At 40.2% G+C, this 25,411-nt stretch overlaps 1 protein-coding gene across 2 annotated transcripts; it reads left to right on the forward strand.

Annotated features, from left to right (window-relative positions):
* Nucleotides 1-2,030: 2,030 nt before the first annotated feature.
* Nucleotides 2,031-13,786, forward strand: nek12 (NIMA-related kinase 12). 2 transcript variants are annotated; one of them, XM_078411984.1, is made up of 4 exons: nt 2,031-2,109; nt 5,023-6,192; nt 8,185-8,382; nt 12,129-13,786. In XM_078411984.1, the coding sequence occupies exons 1-4, from the start codon at nt 2,094-2,096 to the stop codon at nt 12,281-12,283; spliced, it is 1,539 nt and encodes a 512-aa protein (XP_078268110.1). In that variant the 5' UTR covers nt 2,031-2,093; the 3' UTR covers nt 12,284-13,786. The 2 variants fall into 2 exon arrangements, with proteins under 2 accessions (XP_078268110.1, XP_078268111.1); XM_078411985.1 differs by having other exon boundaries at nt 8,185-8,316.
* Nucleotides 13,787-25,411: the final 11,625 nt, after the last annotated feature.

A 25,411-nucleotide genomic window follows, 5' to 3' on the forward strand; every position in this document is an offset into this window, starting at 1 on the left:
GATACTGCTGGTGTTGCAGAGTATATTGATGGCAAACCTTTGAGTATGTGAAAATACTGGTCAAAACTCCGAAAGATGAATAGTGCCAGAAGGGTTCCTGAGAGTGGTTTCTCTTGTGAATTGAGCCTCTGCAGATCAAGAGCAGCTGGTGGGGCAATTTCCAGTATACCCAGACCATCAGGAAAACTGGTCTAACAGCATAGGGATTGCATTAAAAGAACTTCGTTTTATGAGTTGGATAAGGCAATTAAATTGAAATGGCACCAATCTTTTGACTACTCTGCTGTGACGTCACTTTTGGACAAGGACAACTGCTGCAGACTGCTGGTTGTATTGGAGTATAGGAACAAGAGGCTGGCATTGAGGTGATTGGCTGAAGGGCCCACTTCTGTGCTGCATGAATCTGACTAAATGACCTCTTAATTTCCAGAATGCACAGATTAGTTAGAGCAAATATGTAGAAATTGGAATGGTGGGGTGATCGTATAGAGGAGTACAAGAAACCTATTGTCATCTTGCATTGATTGGAATATTAGTACATCCAACTGAACAAAAAGATTTTGTCGATGAATCCGTGGAAAATCTGCAGGATAATTTCAATAGTAAAACCTCATCATGGAGAACGCCAAGACTTGTAATTGCAAAGTCAAGTAAGAGTGATAACAAATCTCATGCTCAGTTGAATGTCATCAATATTACAAAAATATTTGGCCTTAATTTTCCATTTTTGTATTTGCAAATACATCTCCAAAGATATTTCATGTTCATGTTAACCAAGGCACCTAATGTGGATCATTGTGCAGTCATGATTTATGAATAGCCACAACTATTGCAGTAGAAATCATAAACCTCAAGTCAAGGTGTTTTTTGCAATTCACCTTGGGCTAAAGATAAGTACAAATTGGATTGTAATCAAAGGAAAGACAAAGTGCAAGGAAATCTAACAGTATTGACATATTTGGATTATTCTGAGCAGTGGCAGATTGCCACATGCTTGATGGAGCAAGGGGTGGTGAATTTAACTTGAGGTCTACTTGCAATATGGGCCCACCAACATTAATTTTAGAGCTCTGGATTCCATGATCCTGCTTGAGATTCCTATGTGGAGAATGACATGGCACAGAAATGTTTTTGGAGGTCTTGTATAATACCAACATCATTACATTAATTAGAAGATAAAAATAGAATGGAGAAGTCAACAAAAGACATACTTAATGCAAAAAGACTTTGAGAAATCTTTTTTTTAAACTTGCTATGATACAATGTTGAAATTTGTGTGATGCTTTGAATTTTAGAAAAGAAGCCGTTAGTCTGGAACACCAGTGAAGAGAAACCAAGTGTCTTTGCACTAAGCACTTAAACGAGGGAAACCAATGTTTAACTGTCGTTGGAGTGAGTTTCATCAGAAAATGGCCCACATTTGCATTCTGATTTTAATGTTCAAAAATTTGGATACAAACTTGATTACATGAATTGATAAATATGTAATTTGACAATTTGGAAATAGACAACGAAAATAGTTCTAGTAAAGGAGGTAGTTGAGGAAACAAAGATGTTCTCAAATGGATTAAAGAAAACTTTTTGGGATGGGTCTGAATTTCACAAATGCTCATGAAAACAAGCAATATTATTCAAACGGAGTAGTTTTGTGAATAGCTCCCAAACACCAGTTTTTTGTCATACTTACCCCCCCCCCCCCCATGTACTTCTATATTATCTCCCATCTTCCATTTCAGTAGAAATCCTGCTCCTTACCCCTCCTTTGTGCACCCATCTCCCATTTATTCCCCCCCCCCCCATGTCTTTCCCACATCAGCTCAACATTTCACTCCTCTCTTCGTCATTCTTTGCATATTTTCACCTCCAGCCTGTTACCTATTCCACTCCTCGCTCTGCCCCGCCCGTCACCTGCAGCCACCTATCACTTCCCAGGCTCTCTCTTTTCCAGCTTTCACTTCCTTCACCACCTCCTCAGTCTGAGGAAGAATCCCGACCCCAAGCATCGTCCCTCCACAGATGCTGACTGACCCGCTCCCTCCACCACCGACAGGGACTTCTGGTTGATTGAGTTCATCTATAGGAAATACTTGTAAATGATCTTCATCCAATGTGCGCCGTTCATAAAACCACAGGTTTAGTTGTGAAAGCATAAACCGCGAGCAATTTCGTCTTTGGAAGAACAACAAGCGCCCGCGGCGTGAGGGGCGCGGACAGCGTGAGGGGCGCGGACAGCGTGAGGGGCGCGGACAGCGTGAGGGGCGCGGACAGCGTGAGGGGCGCGGACAGCGTGAGGGGCGCGGACAGCGTGAGGGGCGCGGACAGCGTGAGGGGCGCGGACAGCGTGAGGGGCGCGGACAGCGTGAGGGGCGCGGACAGCGTGAGGGGCGCGGACAGCGTGAGGGGCGCGGACAGCGTGAGGGGCGCGGACAGCGTGAGGGGCGCGGACAGCGTGAGGGGCGCGGACAGCGTGAGGGGCGCGGAGCCCGACCGCGCCGGAAGCAGGTCGCTGCGCCGCTGCTGATTGGTTGCCGGGCGGGTGCCCCGCTGGTGTGCTACGTCACTTCCCCAGAGACGGGACGCCGCGGCTGTTTAGGTGTTAAGGAGGTGGGTGGGTGTGTGTGCGGGGGGACTGGGTGGGGGTCGTGGGGGGCTGAGCGGGTCCGGGGGAGGTCAGGGACAGGTGGGAGGGTCGGAGGGAAAGGAAGGAATCGTGTGTGGGATCGTGAGTGGATCACGGGAGGGGACAGAGGGAGGTGAAGAGGGTCGGTCCGGGAGGAAAGAGGATCAGGAGGGAAGGAAGGTCGGGGAGGGAGAGTAGAGGAGGGAAGCTCAGCCAGGGAGGGAGGAGCGGGGAAGGGATAGTCATGGAGGGAGGGACGGGGAGGGAGGGGGAGGATTGGGGAGGGAGGACTAGGATTGGGGAGGGAGGACGAGTGGGCAGACGGGGAGGTGGCGGCTGCTCTGGTGTCCAGCCGGGGGTTGGACTCGGCGGGGTCCACAACTGGGGAAGGAGAGGTTGAATGTGCCGCCTCAGACTCTGCTCTTCCCGCTTCCTCGAATCCACCTCGATCAAAGCCATGTCAACAATTCCGCTTCTTCACCTCTCAGGTCCTATGCAGATCAGCCCGATCTGGACACTTGACATGTTGTCAAAAACATATTGACATCCTTCTCTTCCTCTTAAATCTCTAACTTCCCGAGTGCCCTGCACGAATCCTTAGACAACAACTCGTTTCCTACCTTTTCTATATCCCAATCACTATCATCCCTAATGGGCAGAAAGTTTCCCACTCTAATAATTCCTCATAATATCTGAAAACTTCCATGAAACATGTTAATAACAATCGAGCATTTAGGGGTGTACAATAAATGCCAGGATTTGCCGCCTGCACCCTTGTCCCCAGATTGCTTTGAATGTCTGAAGCACAATGTCGATATCCTTCCCTGACCACTTCAACGTCCGAAGCAGAATATTGACAATCATCTGAATACTGCTGCAAACCTGAAATATTGAAATAATCCCTTTACTGTTTCCACAAGCTGAAATGGAATAATGTTTTCTCCCCCACCATCAGAGCTTTATTCTTCCTATCATTAGGATTACTATTTCTCAGATTCAGAGTAGTTTATTGTCATATATACCAGGGTGTAATGAAATGCATTGTTCTCATGAAGCCCACAGAATAAAAGTATACATGGTAATGACATTCACAAAAATAAATGCAACTAATTATCTTGGGAACATAATATACTCGTGCTGGCATAGATGGTTGTGGTGTCATGAATACTAAGCAATTTGCCACTTTGTACATTTTTCTTTGCTTCTAAAATTATGAATAATCTTGCCTTTACATTGAAGTGCAAAGTCTAATTTAAGAGTACTGGAGGAGGAGAAAGGCATCTATTCCCTTGACCCTATGTTGCCATTCTGATCTTCCCAGCTGTTATCAGTCAACGGAACCATCCTACCGCAACTAAAGAACAGTATTGAACTATTATCTACTTCATTGGTGACCCTCGGACTATCTTTGATCGGACTTTATTGGCTTTATCTTGCACTAAACATTATTTTGCACTGAACATTATTCCCTTATCATGTATCTGTACACTGTATGGCTCAATTGTAATCATGTATTGTCTTTTCTCTGACTGGTTAGCACACAACAAAAGCTTTTCACTGTACCTCGGTACATGTGACAATAAATTAAAACTGAATTGAACTGCAAAAGCTGTTCCATTCTGCAACTCTATTCAGCCTCCTTATAATACAAACCATCCAGACCAAGAAACACCCCCATAAATGCAAAACCGGGCTGCCAACCATTTTAACTCCCCTTCCAATTCCCACATTGATTTTTTTGTTCTGGACCTCCGCTATTGCAAGAGCGAGGCCACATGCAAATTGGAGAAACCGTGCCACATATTCCGCTTGGGTAGCTTACAACCCAAGGGTATGAATACTGAATTTTCCAATTTTAAGTCATAACCTCCCTGGTTCCTTCCCCCACCTTCTCTTCCATGTCCACTAGAGCGAGCACCCACTTCTCCCACTATCCTTCCCCCCTGTCCCCTTCCACCTACATCCCTCCCTCTAGCTTTACACTTCATTCCTCGTCTCTACTTATCTGCCACCCTATGATCTTTTCTTCTTTAGCCTTTGTCTACCCATCTGCCAATCAAACCCTCCTCACCTATATCCACCTATCACTTATCAGGTCCGGCTCACCTCCTTTCCAGATTTCTCCTCCCTACTTCGTCTGAAGAAGGGTCACAACCCGAAACACCACCTGTCAATTCCCTCCACCTGTTGAGTGACTGCAGCATTTTGTGGTTCACTCAAGATTCCAGCATCTGCAGGTCCTTGAGTCTCCATAAACTGTTGAGATGACTCTTATATGTACATAAAGTGCAAAACTGCTGAAGAATTGTTTCATTAAAAATCATTTAAAATGTTTTTTTTCACTCTGGTTATATAAATTAAGCATAAATCACCTTTACTTTCATTTATTTTTATGTGTAAAGTGCAAGCCCCAGAGCTCTCAACAACAAATGAACCGAACAAAATGGAGAAATACGAGAAGGTTATGACAATAGGGAGAGGCGCAAGTGCAGAGGTCTACTTAATGAATAACTTGGAAACCAAAAAACTGCATGCTGTCAAAAGAATAAAGATTGATTCATCACTCAAGATGAGAAGCAAGGAAGCTGTAATGCAAGAAGCAACCATTTTGACCAGACTCAAGCACCCCCATGTTGTCACTTGTCATGAATACTTCATTGACCCAGGAGAAGAGTATCTCTTCATTGTCCAAGATTATTGTGATGGAGGTACTTTGGATGACTTGATCCAGTCTGAAAAAGAGAAGGGGTCTTTTGCTGAGAAGGATGTTATGCGGTGGTTTGTTCAGTTAGTTATGGCTATTCAGTATATTCATTCTATGAAGATTCTCCATCGAGATATTAAAACATCCAATATTTTTCTTACAAAGAAGGGCACAGTTAAGCTGGGCGATTTTGGAATTTCAAAAGTAATGACCCACACTTTGGATATGGCAAATACCTGTGTTGGCACACCATGCTATTTAAGCCCTGAACTCTGTCAAGACATTCCCTACAGCTCTAAATCTGATATTTGGGCCCTTGGTTGCCTTTTATATGAACTCTGTGCTTTGAAACCTGCATTTCTTGCAAAGAACCTCTTAAGCTTGTTTTATAAAATCGTTAAGGGTGAGTATGCTTGTGTACCCGAGAACTGCTCTGAAAATCTGCACAACTTGATCAAAACTCTTCTCTGCAAGTATCCTGAAGAAAGACCCAGTGCCAGCACTATCCTGAAGATACCTTATGTCCAGGAACACCTCAAGCTGTTCATTAGAGACCAGGAATTTCAGCTTACAAAATATAATTCTGTGAAGTATGCACACTCTGGGAAAAGGGACGGTAATGAGATCACGGATCACCCCTGTCGGTCTTTGGATCCTGGTGAAGAAGACACTTGTTCACCACATGGTCAAAATGATGAAAATGCAACGGTGATGCCCTCCGAGGTGTGTGAGAACATTGGACTCCATGAAGAAGAAGATAATTATTCTGATGACTTTGATCAGGACAGTTTGTCCTCGGCGGGGGAGCATGTTGAGGATGAGATGACAGTACCAGCTTCAAGTGCTGAAACCTCAGCGGTTACAGAAGGTAGTTTGATGTGTAGAAACACTTTTGATGCTATTTTTACTTCCAACGTAACTATATTTCCAGCGTTGTCACCAGGCGGTTATATCATATTTTTGTCTTGATGCTAAAGCAAATAATGCACCTTGGCAACTATTAAATTTTAATTTATGGTAATCTACTTAATTGATTATCTTGGGTCATTCTTACCTTGACTCTTCTCCATTTAACTTGAATATTTCACACATATGCATTATTGAAATCCTGGTGATACTTTTACTGAAGCTTTTCATGCTGCTTCATAAAAATCCAGAATTTGTGATAATTGCTGTCTCTAGCTTTGATAGAGTCACACAGCATGAATGGGCCCTTTGGCCCACCAAATCAATGCTGACCATCAATCATCCATTTACACCAATCTCATTTTATTCTCCCCAGATTCCCTTCAAGACCCTGCCAGCTCTTCAACTCAGTACACATTTGGGGTAATTTACAGTGGTTAATTGACCCACCAAACTGCAGGTCTTTGGTATAAGAAAATAACTGCAGATGCTGGTACAAATCGATTTATTCACAAAATGCTGGAGTAACTCAGCAGGTCAGGCAGCATCTCGGGAGAGAAGGAATGGGTGACGTTTCGGGTCGAGTTGCAGGTCTTTGGGATGTGGGAAGAAATTGGAGCACCCTGAGGAAACCCACAAGGTCATTGGGAGAACATGCACACACCCATTACAGAGTATTGATGGTCAGTATTGTACCGAAGTACTGGAGCTGTGAGGTATGATTCTATTAACTGTGCCATTGTTTCACTGGTTCTTAGCCCTCTTTACCCTTAAGCAACAGCAACATATGGACATTTGGAATTGTTAGCCCATTTTATTGAACTACTTTTTGTCCACACAAAAGGACCAGAGAAAGTTCTTGAAGAGCTGTGGGAAGTTATGAACGTTATAATTTACATGGAAGCATTCTATTTAAAGTTAACATACTTCCCCAAAAGATAGAAGTGCTGCTCCGTGGCAAATGTCAGGGTGCTAGACTTAAATCGAATATGCTTGACCTGAATATTTAATGCATGTACAGAACATTTGAGGCTCGACATTGTGGGAACAATAATATACAAGCTTTTGTTTTGCAAAGTAACGTAATTTCAGCCTGCTAGGCTTCATACAATCTTAGTTGGAATTTCCAATTTCATGTTTCATTCAATGACTTCACTCCCTTCTTTAAAGGGGTCTAACAAACAAAAAATGTGATTGTAATTTACCAATGGTAATATCACTAGATTAGTTTATGAGCATAAAGATTCAGAGCATTATAATCTTTGATGGAATATACTTCAGAACTTGTATGGTAGACATAATGTGTCTCGTGCCTGATTGTTCTCTCTCACTACACCCTTTGTCTACCATCAAAAAAAAAGTTCTTAAAATGTGGTAGTTAATGGGAAAGTCAAAGTGAAAATTAATTATGCAGCAATTAAGCAGATATTAGTTGCAAAATGTTCCATTAGTTATCTTCAGGGTAAGAACTCTTATTACTCTTTATTGGAGGTATGGGTACTGATAGATGTGAATATCAACTGATAAAGAACACATTATTGGATCATTAATCCCTTGTTCAGCCAAATGAAAAAACAGCAATGCAACAGCTTTGCCCTCACTTTCTCAGCATTGCCATTACAAAGCAATAAAAGACTCCTTGCCTGAGGACAATCAGAATCATGTTTTATCAAACCAAATTATAATGGAAGCCACTCTAATCTTTAAGCTGCTGCAAACTCTGCAATTAGTTTTTATATTGGGTGCAATAAACCATTTCTATATGAGTGTACATAGTGACTGAGATAGGCATCATTTGCTTTTTCAAAATGTAGAATTTATTGATTTTGGAGCTAACTGCTATTAAGATGATGTTGCACTGAATAACGAGTTAAGTGTTGCAACAGTGAATGAATGACCTATGAGCAAATATAACCATGTTCTAAACTTTGTATGTCAAATTTGTCATTGGCAGCCACTGACGAGGTGGACTATACAGACTACCCAGATGATTTTGAAGAAGAAGATGATGTGGCAGAAATAGTATGTAACGCTCGATCAGCTATGGAAGTTGAAGCCAACAATGATTCATTTCGAGAAGAAAGAGGTGGGCAAGAAGAAACTGCTGTCAACCTGTGCAGTACCATTAAGTCTCTGAAAGAAAAATGTGTCGGTAGGAAGAAATATATTTTAATCCCACAATGGAATTACATGAAATTCTGGCTTGCTGTCCTGCTGCCTATCAATTAGAACATGAATATTGTGATATAATATGCATGCATCACCATGTTGTGTGGCTTAACGAAAATCCTGCTGACCTTGATCAGAGGCTTTTTAAAAGATTTTTTTAATGTTTCTGAAAATCAGGGATGTTTAAAAATTCAAATAGATTTAGACAGTTAAAATAAACAAAAACTATTCACAAAATAGTTATTCAACATATCCTAAACAACTCAAATTAAATAAAAAGACCATGAGAACGTCAATATGGAATTAGGTTTCAATGGAAACACGTGTTCCTTTTTCTTCAGGGCTATTTTAATTTTGCAACAAAGAGCATATAGCAACATTCAGTCAATATTAATTTTCAATTAACTCCAGTACCAGACCTTCCCTGTTACTAAAAGTCACAAAATGGTGCATAGTATAATTGTCCTCTCTCTAGCCTCTGTTTGGTCTACATATCTTTATAGCCGAGTTGGGGTCTTGCAATGTGAATTTAATATATTTACTTTATCAGTTCATTAATTTTTTTAAAGATATTTTAAATACGTTTATTTTATGACTTTTTAAAAATGTTTATGGCTTACTAGTCTAGGACAAATTTTCGACAGGACTAACCATGAAAAAGATTTGTTCAGTGATTTGGTAAATAATCACTATTGGTAAATAATAGCAAAATGAAGACTCTAAGAAGGGAATTACAGAGAATTGCAATAGCCTGACTGATGACTCCAACATCCATCATTACAATTGTACGCTGGCTGATGAGGTTAGGTGGTGTGAGCACTGGGACAGGGAGGAATGGGAATTCTTGGACTGCAGCTATTGGACAGAGCAGAATTTTTGTTTTGATATATTTCTTTTAAACAGAGAACCTTTTCAACATTTAAATATTTTTTCTCCCTCTTTCTGATGTTAATATTCTGATACCGTTCTAACAGACTACAGTGGAATAACATTATCATCAGCTTTTTATAGTGATTAAATAATGACTTAAACAATGAGTAATTACGAGAATGGGCTAATTAGGGACAGTTAGCGAGTCTGGGGTAGGTCAAGATCTCACAAATGTAATATAGTTTTTTAGAGGAGGTAACATAGGTGACTAATGAGGATAGGGCAGTGGCTGTTATTTACATGGACTTTAGTAAAGCATATGATGAAATCCCTCAATCCAGGCTGATCCAAAAAATTAAGATGCATGGAATCCATGGTGACTGTAGTTTAGATTCAGAACTGTCTTACCCCTAGAAGTAAGACAATGGTGGAAAAGTATAATTCTGGCTGGAGTTCTATGGCAAGTGGTACTTCACAGGGATCAGTGCTGGGACCTCTGTTGTTTTACACACATGCATGCACGCACGCACACACACAAATTGACAATGGGCTTGGATAAGAGATGAAAGGTTAGATAAACTTAGATTGTTTTCTCTCGAACATCAGAGACTGAGAGTAGATCTTATAGAAGTCTATAAACTAATGAGAGGCATAGATAGGGTCGACTGAATCTTTAGCCAGGTGGAAATAGCAAATATTGGAGGGCATAGCTTTAAGGTGAGAGGGCGTCATTTAATATACAGAGAGTGGTGGGTGCCTGAAACGCACTGCCAGGGATGGTGGTGGAAGTAAAATGAATATGTAGGCTATGGAGGGATATGGATTGTGTACAGGCACAAGGAATTAGTTTAATTTGGCATCATATTGGGCACAGACACTGTGGGCCGAAGGACCTGTTCTTATGCAGTACTGTTGTACATTCCGTATACTATTTATACTTGTATTGATTAAGCACTTGTATTGAATAAGCACTCGTATTGACTTTTTCTTCCACTTTGGTTAATATTTGGCTTGTTCATTCTCTGGTGTCTTGCTTCTCCATGTAAAAGATGTGTTCTTGACCTCTGCATAATAGATAGGCTTTGATTGGTTTCTTTTAACATTGGTTCCTGTGAGTCATAACTATCATACGTCCAAACTTGTGAAGGTTATAGTGATCAATTGGTCCATATTCTGATACCGTACTGAAAGTATTTCAGTTTTTTAATATGTGAAAACTAGACCATTATCCGAAGGACTTTATTTATTCTTCCACCTTTATTTCAACACAATCTGATGCAGAAATCTGAGAGCACATAAAGCATTTTGACTTTTGAAGTATTTTTTATGAACTGTAAAATAGGTCTATCATCTTAATGGAGGTGCAAAGCCTTTTTAATCAATTCATATTAGTCTTTTGAGACATATTTCAGTTATACGTTACATATATGCTGCATAAATTAATTTTGCAAGATAATTGAACTGGGAGTAGATTGTTGTAGGTTCATGAACATTTCACGAAACAATTCCATGGTAATCAGGTTTGGTGTTGAGAAAATACCATTAAATTGTTTTCTCTTGTTTGACTTTTGGTAGGATCTTTGCTCATTCACAGGATCTTTTGCTCATTCAATATGTAAGAGTTGTATATCTGGGGTTTTCCCAGTCTGCACTCTTGCAACTTTACAAGGCATTGGTATGTTGGTACTGGCAGAGAGTTCTCCCAAGGATCCTATTTGATTAAACATTTATTAAGGGTAAGAGACTGTTTTTGAAGGAATCAATTACCTTTTCCAAAAGTCTTTTCAGTTTCAATAGATAATAGACAATAGGTGCAGGAGTAGGCCATTCGGCCCTTCGAGCCAGCACCGTCATTCAATGTGATCATGGCTGATCATTCTCAATCAGTACCCCGTTCCTGCTTTCTCCCCATACCCCCTGACTCCGCAATCCTTAAGAGCTCTATCTAGCTCTCTCTTGAATGTATTCAGAGAATTGGCCTCCACTGCCCTCTGAGGCAGAGAATTCCACAGATTCACAACTCTCTGACTGAAAAAGTTTTTCCTCATCTCTGTTCTAAATGGCCTACCCCTTATTCTTAAACTGTGGCCTCTGGTTCTGGACCCCCAACATTGGGAACATGTTTCCTGCCTCTAACGTGTCCAACCCCTTAATAATATTATACGTTTCGATAAGATCCCCTCTCATCCTTCTAAATTCCAGTGTATACAAGCCTAGACGCTCCAGTCTTTCAACATATGACAGTCCCGCCATTCTGGGAATTAACCTAGTAAACCTACGCTGCACGCCCTCAATAGCAACAATATCCTTCCTCAAATTTGGAGACCAAAACTGCACACAGTACTCCAGGTGCGGTCTCACTAGGGCCCTGTACAACTGCTGAAGGACCTCTTTGCTCCTATACTCAACTCCTCTTGTTATGAAGGCCAACATTCCATTGGCTTTCTTCACTGCCTGCTGTACCTGCATGCTTCCTTTCAGTGACTGATGCACTAGGACACCCAGATCACGTTGTACGTCCCCTTTTCCGAACAAAGTTTTCATCTTTGAGTGAAGAAAACTTTTTAAAGCGGTGTCTTTGCCAGTGCTCATTACCATCAGATTCATCATTAATATTCTGGTGGATGCTTCGATGTGAATGATTATTTTCAAAATGGTGGCTAGGGTCCATGTATTTGATCACGGAGAGAGGGCTTTGGTATGTTAGTGGAGTGGACCTCAGCATTTTTAAGACTAATTCATCTAAGATAAAACTTTGAATACTATTGTTGAATTGATATTGGATGAATTTGCATTCATCTTTAAGAGGTCTCGGTCCACTTTGAAACCAAATTACTGACATTTTTTCTCTGTTTACAGATGATGTTGGTCAGACCCTTTTCCATGAAATTGCTTCTCAATTTCTCAAAGGTTTGACTCCTGATGACCTTAAACCTCAGTTTGAGCATCGGTTGGGCCCAGATCACTTGGAAACATGCTACATTATCTTCAACATGAATCAAGAAGATGTTTGATTCAATATGCTGCTGCAATTCAAACATTGCTGATCTTTGTTTCTGGTAATCAAGAGAGTTGCGTGGAATTAATTTTGTGCAAATGCAGCTGACTGAAAGGATTCTACTATGCACATTGTTTTGGGGTTTCAGGAATATCTGTCACAATATTTTATCCCATAACATTGAACACCAGGATCTGAAGCCTACCACTGTTGCATGGCTAGTGATTTACCGTGCAGTTAAAAATGCTGTGAACTTTCTAAATTTATGAGAAAAAGTACTTAGATACTTTCCTGGTTCTTTTCTTGTTATCTCAAAAGTTGTTTGATATTATCTTGTTTTTGCCTCATTGAACATATTTATCCTAAATGTTGAAAAGTGGCATGTAAAGACATGGATCTATAATGGAAACAGGCTCTTCGTTCCAACTCGTCCATGCTGACATGAATCGAAAGCTTTGCCTTTAGCAGCAAGAATTTGGCACATTAGGAATCCTTAAGATGCATTGCCAATTTTATTTTCCCTCTCTCATTGAGAAATATATCTCTTAATATACCTCAGCGCTTAATACATCTCAGTTTTGACTGCAAACTTACTTTGCAGGCATTGTAAGGCAATAAAAACAGAATACTAGGTTATTTGATGGCACAAGAGAGTGTAATGAGAAGCAGATAGAATAATGTTCCTGAAGGGTGAGATCAAATAGATTCTGCATTCTAATTTATTTAAATTATAGATAGGGTTATATTTTTTTATTTACTCCCTATTTTTATAGGAAAACATATCTTGATATTTCTGTAGCTAATTTGTAATAAGGCATACATTTTTACAAGGTGCATGGTGGAAGGATATACTTCCCTGATAAGCTGCTCATATATCTCAAGAATGTCCTTTAGAACATCTTGATGGCAGTTTTATAGTTATCCCATTATTAAATCATGAAGCAGACTGGGAATTAGATTTCCAGCTTATGTGGTTTCTTAAGAATAGGCAAGGGAGTAGGTGGGGACTGGAGGTGTGGAGGAGGGTGATTTATGTAGTTTGTAATCATGCTCTGTAATTAGTATCACTAGAGCAACCAAACAGGTTTGGGGAGTTTGTATGTATGTTTTTAAAATAAAGTTAAATACGTCTTCTAAGACTATTTTAAATAAAGAGATTAAATATCTCAAATTGTCCAGTCCATTCCCTGCACTTAAAAAAAAATAATTGTATAGTAGTGCAGAGGATTAACCGATCCTTGATCTCGAATTTAGATGCAAATTCGATGCATACTGAAATATTTACTTTCTCTATCCTACATTTAATGAACAGGGACTTTCTGGTATTTAGAGATTGCTGCCTCACTGGACTTTAACTCTTATAGAAATTGTATTTTAAAAATATTCTTAGCACTTGATGAAAGAATCTCAAATACAGATGGTAGTATACTTTTAAAAGCCCAGTTGCAATAAAAAAACATATTGGAAGCTTGTGTTTTCATTGTCAATTTATTTTTCAAATGTATTCATTCGCGGAACAGCAGCGCTAATGTAGACATTTTGTGTTCACCCTAATTGCCCTTAAGAAGGTAGTTAAGACTCAACTCAGTGGCAGGTCTGGAGTCGCACACCGGCCAGATCAAGTTTATATGAACTATTTTTCATCTATCATATGCCCAAAGTGTTTGCATCTACTAATTTAGAAGTAACGAACATGATGGTTTTTGAAGAAATCAGATAGTTTGAATGCCATAAAGTATAGGTTTTACAAGTGGACAGCCGCCTTTGGTTCCAGAATTTGATGAATTAAAAAGCAATCATACTCTGAACCCTGTGGACAGCTTTACTCATGTTTAATAGTTTAGTTTAGTTTAGAGATACAATGTGGAAACAGGGCCTTCGGCCTACCGAGTCCGCGCCGACCAATGATCCCCGCACATTAACACTATCCTACACACGCTAGGGACAGTCTGAAGAAGGGTCTCGACCCGAAACGTTACCCATTCCTTCTCTCCAGAGATGCTGCCTGTCCTGCTGAGTTACTCCAGCATTTTGTGTCTAGGGACAATTTACACATACACCAAGCCAATTAACCTACATACCTGTATGTCTTTGGAGTGTGTGAGGAAACCGAAGATCTCAGAGAAAACCCACGTGGTCACGGGGAGAATGTACAAACTCTGTACAGGCAGCACCTGTAGTCTTGATTAAATCAGAGTCTGTGGTGCTGCAAGCGCTGTAAGGCAGCAACTCTACCGCTGCACCACCGTGCTGGTTTTGAGCAGCATTTAATGTTCATCCATAATAGTGTCCTTGAGAAGATAGCAGAGAGCCACTTTCTTGGTGTTCCCATGTGCATGAAGCTCATGTCTTTTTTGGTACTAAAGGATCAGGATTTGCAAAGTGCTTTGTAAATCAACTAGCAGTGCACTTCAGCCACTGCAGTGATGGAGTTTAGGATGGTGAATAGGGTACAAATTAAGATGTTTGCTTTGATCTTGCCAATGCTGTTGAATATTGCGGGTGAACTGCTTTGCTACGAAGTTGAAAATAGATTTGTGCATTGTGTAACCATGAAACTCAACATTTTCCTGCACGTAATTTGTTGGTAATTTTTTTTTAGAGTAATATGTATAAGTTGCCGTTTAATACATCCCTTATTTGTTTAAAGAGATAGATAATTGGTTCTGTAATTCACCATGATTCTGTTGACTATGCGGTGCTCATTTTACTTAGTATATTCAGCAATTGTGATCCAAAATTAATTCAATTTTGAAATGTTGTTGAGAATAACAAACGGATGGTGCCTACTGCAAAGCTACTGTTCCATCCAATTCTGGCTGATGGAGCTGAACAGAAAACCCTTTCCCTCTCTACTGCATATTTGAAAGCTTATGAAGGATTAGTTAGTTAAGCATAAGTTATGTTATCAGTACAAAATTTAATTTCAGGCAAGTTGGAATATTGAAATTATGTAATGTGATTACATTAATGCATGGCCAAAGATGGCAGGAAAGATTCACTTTTTTACCCACCATCTACCGGCTTTTTGTTAATTTATTTTTCAAATGTATAAAATCTTTCAGATCCTCTGAGTTACAAGGTTTAAATTAATGCACCATTGACTATCTTTGTGTTAAATTAATATATTGATTATCTGAGCAAATATTAGATTATACACTTGACCTGGCTTTGAAGTAAAATTGCTAAGATAATTTGTTACATAATTCAATTTAAAATGAGAATGTGTAAACATTATTCAATCCTTGTTCACAGAGAAGCTTCCATTATTTGCCATTTTGTTTATCCTTTGGAATCTCTGCAGTTAATGATATACAGTTTCCCTTCCTATTTCTAATCTCTCTCTTTTGATGTATTGTATAATAGTACTTCACGTTATAGGAGTAAAATTAGGCCATTCAGCCATTGAGTCCACTCCGCCATTCAATCATGGCTGATCTCTGCCTCCTAATCTCATTTTCCTGCCTTTTCCCCATAACCCTTGACACCCGTTCTAATCATGAATTTGTCTATCACTGTCATAAAAATATCCACTGACTTGGCCTCCACAGCTCTCTGTGACAATGAGTTCCACAAATTAACTACCCTCTGACTAGTCAAGTCAAGTCAAGTCAATTTTATTTGTATAGCACATTTAAAAACAACCCACGTAGACCAAAGTGCTGTACATCTGATTAGGTACTAAGGAAAAAAAATGAAACATACAGTAGCACGCAAACAGTTCACAGCGCCTCCTCAATGAGCCTCAAACGCTAGGGAGTAGAAATAGGTTTTGAGCCTGGACTTAAAGGAGTCGATGGAGGGGGCAGTTCTGATGGGGAGAGGGATGCTGTTCCTCCTCACCTCCTTTCTAAAAGAGTGCCCTTTAATTCTGAGGTTATGACCACTGGTCCTAGAATCTCTCACCAGTGGAAACATCCTTTCCACATCCACTCTATCGATGCCTATAATTTTTCTGTAAGTTACAATGAGGTCCCCCCTCAACCTTCTGAACTCCAGCGAGTAAAGACCCAGTGGTATCAAGTGCTCATCATATGCTGACCCACTCATTCCTGGAATCATTCTTGTAAACCTTCTCTCGACCCTCTCCAGAGCCAGCACATCCTCAGATATGGGGCCCAAATTTGCTCACAGTACTCCAAATGTGGCCTGACCAGTGCCTTATAGAGCCTTATTTTGAATTTGTTTTCATTTTTGTGTCTAGAATATGCTGCTCTATGAGTACCCATAAACAATTCCCACTCATACACCTCCATCCAAGTCATCCAAGGAAGAACAACCTGCCCTTAAACTTTTTATTACCTTCTAAATTTCTGATATTGTCACTATACTTTCATAATACACCATTAGCTGTAAAGCAACAAGCTGTAAAGGTCATTTTTACCTTTAAACTTGTATGACTTTTGTTTGTTAAAATTCAACTTATTGTGAGAGTACTGAGGACAATTGTTTCTTACCTTCAATTAGTCTCTTTACATCCTACATTCAAGCCATAATATTGTCTGTATTGTTATGTAGGAATATTGGAATAGGAAAAGGCCATTAGAACCTGGAGGCAGTCCACCATTTAATGTGTTTGTCTGATTTATGACATGGTTCTATCTATTCAATGTTATGAAGACTTGTTTGAATAAAAATCTTGTCAGTTTCAGATTTTATATTAAAAATTGATGCAGCATCATTTGGCATTTTCTAGTTTTTATTAGCTTGTGTCTGGAGGTATTTGATAACTTCTGAAAGGGTTTGGTATATTTTTTTCTTGATGATGAATACCTGGTCTTGGACTCCTCAACCAAAGAAAATATATATTTTTTCTCTATTCCACCAGATCATCTTTGACATTTGGATAACGTTGATTGAATTGCCATCTCAAATTCAAATTCCAAAAACTAAATAAGGCCTGTCCCTTTATTGTTGTGCCACTGCTTGAGTCAAACCTCCATGCTTGTGTCTGAATTTTGAACATTATAAATATCATTAATTTACAAACTCCACCTGCCCCATGAACTTTGTTTCAATTTACCTATGACGTTGAGAACTTATCCCCTCTCTTGTCTCACTAAACACACCCTGAAATCCCCCTCATAACTTTAACAAATAAAACTAAAATTGTCACATTATGCTATAATTACACGATCAATGCAACAATTAAATTATTGAATATTCAAGGATTATCATTGATTGTTAGAAAATTGGGGAACATGCCTTATTGTGGTAATTTTCACAATCTGGGATGTTTGAAAACACTTTTTAGAAAGTAATTTTCATGTGCGGTCATGCAGGAAACATGGCAGAGAATTATTCATAATGTTCCACAACATTGCTCTGTGATTATTATGTCTAATTATTTAGTGATGTTAATTTATTGTACACTAGAAAAAACATTCCTCATTCTATCAGAAAATTGTGACATGGGGTCTTTTAGTCCTCCTGTCAGTTTAATCTTTACTGCCTTATGGCACAGTTTTCTTACAGCACTGCACAAGAGTATCAAATAGATAAGGAGCTCAAACAGTTGAAGTATAAGTTTGACTTACAATTTCTAACTCTGAGACAAGAATACTATCACTCATCTGCAGCTACCATATATATTTCCTTTCACAGTTTGTTTCTATTTAGCATTTTCACTAACTACCAGGATTGGGTGTATAACAAGTGGCCTTTTACAACTGTCTGTTACTTTAGATTATTGTTATATTGCCTAATAAAAGTGACAGCCTCTTCAAAATAACTGCTTCTGTCTTTCGTGGGCTATTGACTCACAGCTACTTCAGTTGCCACAGATCTACACTAGATGGCAAAAGAGGATTAAAGAACATTCAAGTTGATTGTAAATGCAATCCACAAGGTAAAGGATAAGCAAAATAAAGTAGAATGATGCATTAATAATAACCTCACTGGGCATTCCAGCAGTAATAGGCACCATTAGCCCTGGGCCCTCAACATTGACTCCAGACCACTGGAGTCTGAAGACGGGTCTCGACCCAAAATGTCAGCCATCCCGTTCCTTCTCTCCAGAGATGCTGCCTGTCCTACTGGGTTACTCCACTTTTGTGTATATCTTCGGTTTAAACCAGCATCTGCAGTTCCTTCCTACACAGGAAGTCTCTTGTCAGCAGGGCAAATATAATCCTCCTGAATAGCACTAATCATCACAATCTCCCACTTCCTCAATCCCATCTGATTAACAGTGCTACTCCACATTGAAGAAGCACTGAAAGGAGCAAGGGAATTAAATGTACTTCCTGTAGGGGACATTAACGTCCATCACCAAGAATGCTTTGGAAGCATCACCCACTGAGCTGTCTGAGCACTGAAGATGGAGCTGCCAATTGGTTCCATGACCTTATCCTCACAAACCTACTGTGGCAGATGTATCTATCCATGATAGCACAGATAGAAATAATAATGCTTGTGGAGGCAAATCCTACATTCACACTGAGGCCACCCTCCGTTGTATTGTGTGTGTGGCGCTACAATGGTGCTAAATGGGATAATTCAGAACAAATTTGATGGCTCAAGCCTAGACATTTATAATGCGCTGTGGAGCACCAACAACAGCAGAAATATACATTGTTACAATGTGTAAACTCATGGCCTATCCGATCTTTGATTTTAGCATTGCAATAAAACGAGGGAAACGCACAGTTCAGTAAGGGGTGCTGAAGGGTTTACAGGAGCAGCATCAGGCATGCTTAAAAGGTGCCGATCTAGTGAAGCAGGACATAATATATTGCTAAATAACAAAATTACATTATAAAATGCAGAGCTTGTGATCCCACAACCAACAGATCAAAGCTGACCAGTCATGCCCCAACTTGTGTGAATAGGGGTGAAGAATTTAAATAAAATTTAAATGGCCATTGCCCTAATATCATGGACATAACAAAAATGTTTGTTAAAATCACTTATTGTGGAGCTCATGGACCAATTTGAGGGAAACAAGAAAGAAATGAAATAAAAAAGAAAGGAAAATCATCACAAATCACTGCAAATATTTCCACAGGAGTCTGCAATGTACTATCTTCCAAAGTATCGTCTTGTGCACTCGCATTATACAGTTGGATGCATGATTGAGTACTGTAATGGTACTAACAATAGAAACTGCTTGGACATACAAAAAAAATCACAGGTGTAATTTGAACATAATGAATTCATAGCTAGTTGTTTCTTTTAATTATTAAACCCGACTGGAAAATTAGATAGGTAAATGGACAGAAGCCTATCATAATAATGGGATTTCTGCCCATTTTACATTCACTTTATGCCAATTAATCTGAGATTGCTTCTTGGAAAATCTGCTGTAATATGTTGGACAATTTGTAAAATTATAGAGTTTATAAAATGGAACTGTTTGAAAGAAGACATTTATTATTAGTTTATATTAGTGCTTCTTGTGTGTGAAGCAGGTGTTTAATTTGTTCTTCAGATTCCTCCCCATTGCAATGAACTAATTATATTAGAACCATGTAGACTAAAACAGAAAATGCCAGAAACAGTCAATAGGATTGGCAACATTTCTGAGTGTTTACAGCATTCTTATGTTTTTATTCCAGATTTCCAGAATCGTTAGATTTCTGAATTTGACAAACATAAGGACCAAAGGGTCTCGACCCGAAACGTCACCCACTCCTTCTCTCCAGAGATGCTGCCTGATCTGCTAAGTTACTCCAGCATTTTGTGTCTATATAAGGACACCAATAATGTCTTGTGGAAGAGAATGGAACATTCTAATTTCCCTCAGTGTATAGACTAAAGACCATAGGACATAGGAGCAGAATTAGGCCATTCGGCACATCGAGTCTACTCTGCCATTCAATCATTGCTGTATTGTGAAAATGTTAAAATTTGAGATTAGATCGCTAACTGTTTTGTCCTAAAATTCTTTAATGCATTCAGATTTGAATTATTTTGGATGAATATTTCAAAATACTGTACAATGGATTTTTAAATAAGATAAATTTTATTTATTTTTAAATAGGTCTGCTTTACAAATTGGTTAGCCTTTCTTAATATGATGACTCTGTTTCAGTCTTGGTTTGCACTATTTCAAATATTTAAAATAATAACTACAGTTTGTATACTGCTTCTTGGCTTGTTGTCTGTGCCTTGCTATGGCAGGACAGCTGCATGATTTTTCAGTGTCTATGCTGCAGGAAGATTTTGTCCCTGATGTGTTCAAACATGTCAAAGGTGGAGGCAAGTACAAGGGACGCCCTGGTCCTCCAGATGAACTGTTGGGCAATTGACTGTCGATACTATCTTGTAAAAAAATTGATTATAGAAATAGAGGTGGAGATCTCAACCACTACAGTGTGTGATGGACTTTAGGAACAACACTTCATATTCCACTTGGGTAGATATTATTGCCAGTGGGGGAAGCTGAAAGGAAACTATTGGCCTAAAGCCAAATCAAAATTACCCAGACAATATCCAAAACAGGAAAGATGGACATAAAATGCTGGAGTAATTCAGCGGGTCAGACAGCATCTCTGGTGAAATGGGTGACGATTCAGGTTGAGACCTGTCTTCAGACTGATTGTGGTGGTAGGGGATGGGAGAAAGCTGGAAGAGATGGGGAGCAGGACAAAGCCTGGCAAGTGATAGATAGATGGATGCATATGGGGGTGGGGGGAGGGGAGGGCGGGGAGGAGAGGGTTAATAGGCAGATGATTGGACAAAGGCCAGAGATGAAAAGGCAAAAGGTGTGAGATAAATATAGAGGAGGTACGAATTATGAAGCAAGAGGAAGAAATATAGGTGGAATGGCAGGGAGACGGAGACAAATTGGCGTGTGTTCAGGTGGGGCACAGGGAAGAGAGATGGGGGAGAAAGAAGAAGATGGGGGGTGGATGTTTGTAGTTTAGTTACCTAAAATTGGAGAATTCAATGTTCATGCCATTAGGTTGTAAGCTACCCAAGTGGAATATGAAGTGATGTTCCTCTAGTTTGCGAATAGCACCTCATATTCCACTTGGGTAACATACAACCTAATAGTATGAACATTCAATTCTCCAATTTTAGATCACTACCTACAAACAACCCCGCCTGCCATCTCCCCCATTTCCCCACCACCCTCTCTTCCCTATGCCCCAACTGGACAACTAATTTTGCACCCATTTTTCCCCGTCCACCTATAATTCCATCCTCTGGCTTCACAATTTGCACCTCTTCTTTCTTTATCTCCCTTCTTTTGTCTTATCATCTCTGGCCTTTGTCCAACCATCTGCCTATGAAAACCCCCTCTTCACCTGTATCCATTTATCACTCACCAGGCTTTGTCCTGCCCCTCTGCTCTTCCAGCTATCTCCTCCCCCCAACACCACAATCAGTCTGAAGATGGGTCCCAACCTGAAAAGTCACCTTTCCATGTTCTCCAGAGATGCTGCCTGATGCTGCTGAGTTACTCCAAGCCCAGTGTCGCTTCATCGTTATGGTATATGTGAATGACAAATTCGACAAAGGCAACACAATTAATAACATAATAATGGAAAGCCATGGGTGAGGCACTACGAATAAAAATGGAGAGAAACTTGCCGAACTCTGCCAAATGAGCAATCTAATTATTGCCAAAACTCAATTTGATTCAAGCTGATATGGTGTTCTCCAAATAGCAGAGATAAGAACCACATATGACCATATTATGGTCAATGATACAGTACATGGCGATGTTGACTGACATATGCAAAAGTGAGAGGGAGAACTGATGTTGGCAGATGATCAGCACTTTATAGCCTTCATTAAATCGAAGATATATGTGCCCATCAAATAAGAGGCATTGACATTATGACATTGATATGTTGAAGTCCTGTAAAATACAAGATGCCTTTAATTCTCCACGAGAGAAAGATAAATAATCTCCATACCTTTTTAGCCCAGAACAATATTAAATCAAGAGCTTTGTATGCAATGAAGCCACTAATATTACCAGAAGGCATTGGTGATGGATTGGCCATGTCCATCAGTCCATTTGATGGATGCTGGTTCCATTATTAGTCAAGCAATAAGACGGATACCCGGAAGCAAGCAAGATTGAAGCCATCTGAACGCAAATGATGAAGAACTGTGGAAACAGAGTTGAAAAGCCTGGGAATCAGCTGGAGATCCCCTGGCAGACTTGGCAGAAACGAACAGGGGTGGACGAGCTTTGTCACTGCCGTGCCCGAAACGCCAGAGGCATAATGGAGAGAAAGTTGCTGTAGTCTGTGAGAAAAAGGTTCAGTGATTGACTGCTCAGCCAGCTTGATGAAATTATGACTGCTGCCTGACTGCTGCCAATGCCTGTAACGGAGAAAAATGAATGTGGTTTTTGGGGCTGTCTTCTTTGATGAAAATTAATAACTGCAGAATCTATATATTACGTATATTGACGATACAATAAACTGCAGACACTGGAATCTTCAGCAAAGGGTCTGAAGGAGGGTCTCGATCCATAACATCATCAGTCCATTCCCTCCACATATGCTGCCTGACTCTCTGAGTTCCTCCAGCACTTTGTGTTTTGCTTGCACATATTGTGCTTCTTCTGCACTGCTGGAAAATATTCGCTAACCTCCCTATTTTCAGGGAAGCCCCCCCTTACCTCTATTTATTTTCTGCATTAGCCTTCTTTGCTTCCTTAACCAGCATGTGCCAAATCCTTTTTGCTTTGTATTTGATTCAGCCCATTTAATATCCGTATCAGTGATAGCAAATTCTATATTTGACTATCCTGGAGTCATTTTCCAAATCCCAGAAGCAAAGAAATATATAATATCTAATGCCACAAAATTGTCTCTTTTTTTCAAATGCTGACAATGCAAGGTTGCAGAATTTTCTACTTTATAATTAGGTAGGACCTTTTGTGAGAAGAGAAGGGAGAATTATTTAGGCTCTAGCATTTTAATAAAAACTGCAACATCACATTAAAAAAATTCACAATGCTTGCATTCTGAAATGAAAATAGGAGATACTGAAGTTGAAGAGCAGGTCAGTCTGCGAAAACACCAATATTGATATTTTGACATTTTCAATCTTCTTGGTTACCGTTGGAATCTTGAACTGACTATGCATAACCTTGGGGTCATACTTCATTTGGCCATGAGGGTTTGTTCATAGACCCACTTCCACCATAACTTATTGTATCTCTGCTCTGTCTCAGCTAATCTGCTGCAGGAACTGTCATCCATGCTTTTGTAAGTTCTGTTACTGACAGTTCTAATATTCTCCTGGCCTTCCATTAACTCGAATCCTCCAATATTCTCCATTAATTAATCTTAAACTGCAAACTCCTGCCCACCTTTCACCTTTATGCTCACTGACTGACACTGGTTGCAAGCTCAGCGATGTATTGATTTAAAAAATGCCAATCAAGTTTTTAAGTCACTTCATCATCTCATGCTGCTTTATCTCTGTTTTACAGTCTTTGAAACCTCAGAGACATCCACGCCGTACCAGTTCCATCCTCTTGGGCATTTCCCTTCAACTGCCTGGCTTTAGCCTCAGGATTTCCTCCTTTTCTTTTCTTTCAGGTAAATTACCTCTTCCTCTGATCCAAATTTCTTCTGACATGTATTAATGTTAAACTTTGTTTGATCACACAACTCTGAAATGTTTTGGAACATTGAATAGTGCAGCTCACGAATAGCCCCGGCAATCCGCAAATGTCTGTGCCTAATATGATGTTGAGATAATCGCCTCTGCCCTGCTTGAGATCCAAGTCCCTCCATTCCCTGCATATCCATATGCCTATTGTGACAGCAATCCTCCCTTGGATGCTGCTGTGATCCCTATCATTGGCTGACTGGCCAGGAGAGGGCCACCACCGTTGGCGACAATTGAGTCCAATTAGCTGATATTGGTTTGGCCGCCTGAACCTTGTCAGCCTGCTCCCTACAAAACCCAGGCATTCGAGCCAGTGGGGAAAGAGGACTGAGAGAAACTGGAGACCACTTGGCCCACCATGTGGTCAAGACTGAGCTGCTGTGAAGAAGCACTAGGCAGCCAGTGCCTCTACTGAGGCTAAGACTGAGTGACTGGGGAAAGCCTTGGATGCCAGTGCCTCTTTGTGCCTGTGGACAATGAGGGACTATGCCCACACAGAGGCAAGGACTGAGCTGCCAGGGTAATGTAGAGACAGCAAGAGCTGTCTCTTCAAGCCCGAAGCTGAGCTGCCAGCGTAAACCTGGGACTGCCAGGTCACCTGTGGGTGAATTGCAGGGAGAAGCCTGAGATCTCTTGAAATTTATTGATTAGTACAGGTGTCAGAGGTTATGGGGAGAAGGCAGGAGAATGGGGTTGGGCGGGGTAGACTTGATGGGCTGAATGGCCTAATTCTACTCCTATTCCTTATGATCTTATGATCACCATGCCTTCTCCTTTGAGACCAGGATTGAGCTGCTGGGACAAACCTGAGGACAAACCTGAGATTGCCAGTGACACTGGTCTGAGATTTCTCTGTCATTTATAAAATATTTAAATAATTAATCAAAGTTATGAGAAAAAAGAAACAATAAATTTAATTGAAATACCAACAATGTTAACAAATAATTAACAAATATTAAGATAAGTTAATACTTGACATCATTGACCTTAGATAGACATAAAAGGCTGAAGTAATTCAGCAGGACAGGCAGCATCTCTAGAGAGATGGAATGGGTGATGTTTTGGGTCGAGACCCTTCTTCAGATTGGGTGAGGTTAGAGTAGGTAAGGGAAAGAGTCTTGACCCAAAACATCACCCATTCCTTCTTTCCAGCGATGCTGCCTGTCCCGCTGAGTTACTCCAGCTTTTTGTGCCTATCTTCAATTTAAACCAGCATTTGCAGTTCCTTCCTACACCATCATTTACTTATCTCCTTGGGTTCATTTTAATGGGTTTACATTCCTCTGGCGGTCTCCCTAGAATAAAGCAGAGGCTGCATGAGGTACATCTGGTCACCACTGTAGCATAGTCAGTAGAGACACTGTCTCTCAGCTCCTGTGCACTTGGATCATTCCTGACCACTGGTGTGTTTGTGTGTGGGGATTCTCTGTGTACATTCTCATTGTGAACATGTGGATTTGCTCAGGGTGCTCTGGTTTCCTCAGTTTGGTAGATTAATTGGCCACCTTAAACTGCCCCTAGTATGTAGAAACTAGAGCAGATTGATTTATTATTGTCATGT

This window comes from Rhinoraja longicauda, chromosome 15 (genome assembly GCF_053455715.1).
Source record: "Rhinoraja longicauda isolate Sanriku21f chromosome 15, sRhiLon1.1, whole genome shotgun sequence".
Taxonomy (NCBI): Eukaryota; Metazoa; Chordata; class Chondrichthyes; order Rajiformes; family Arhynchobatidae; genus Rhinoraja; species Rhinoraja longicauda.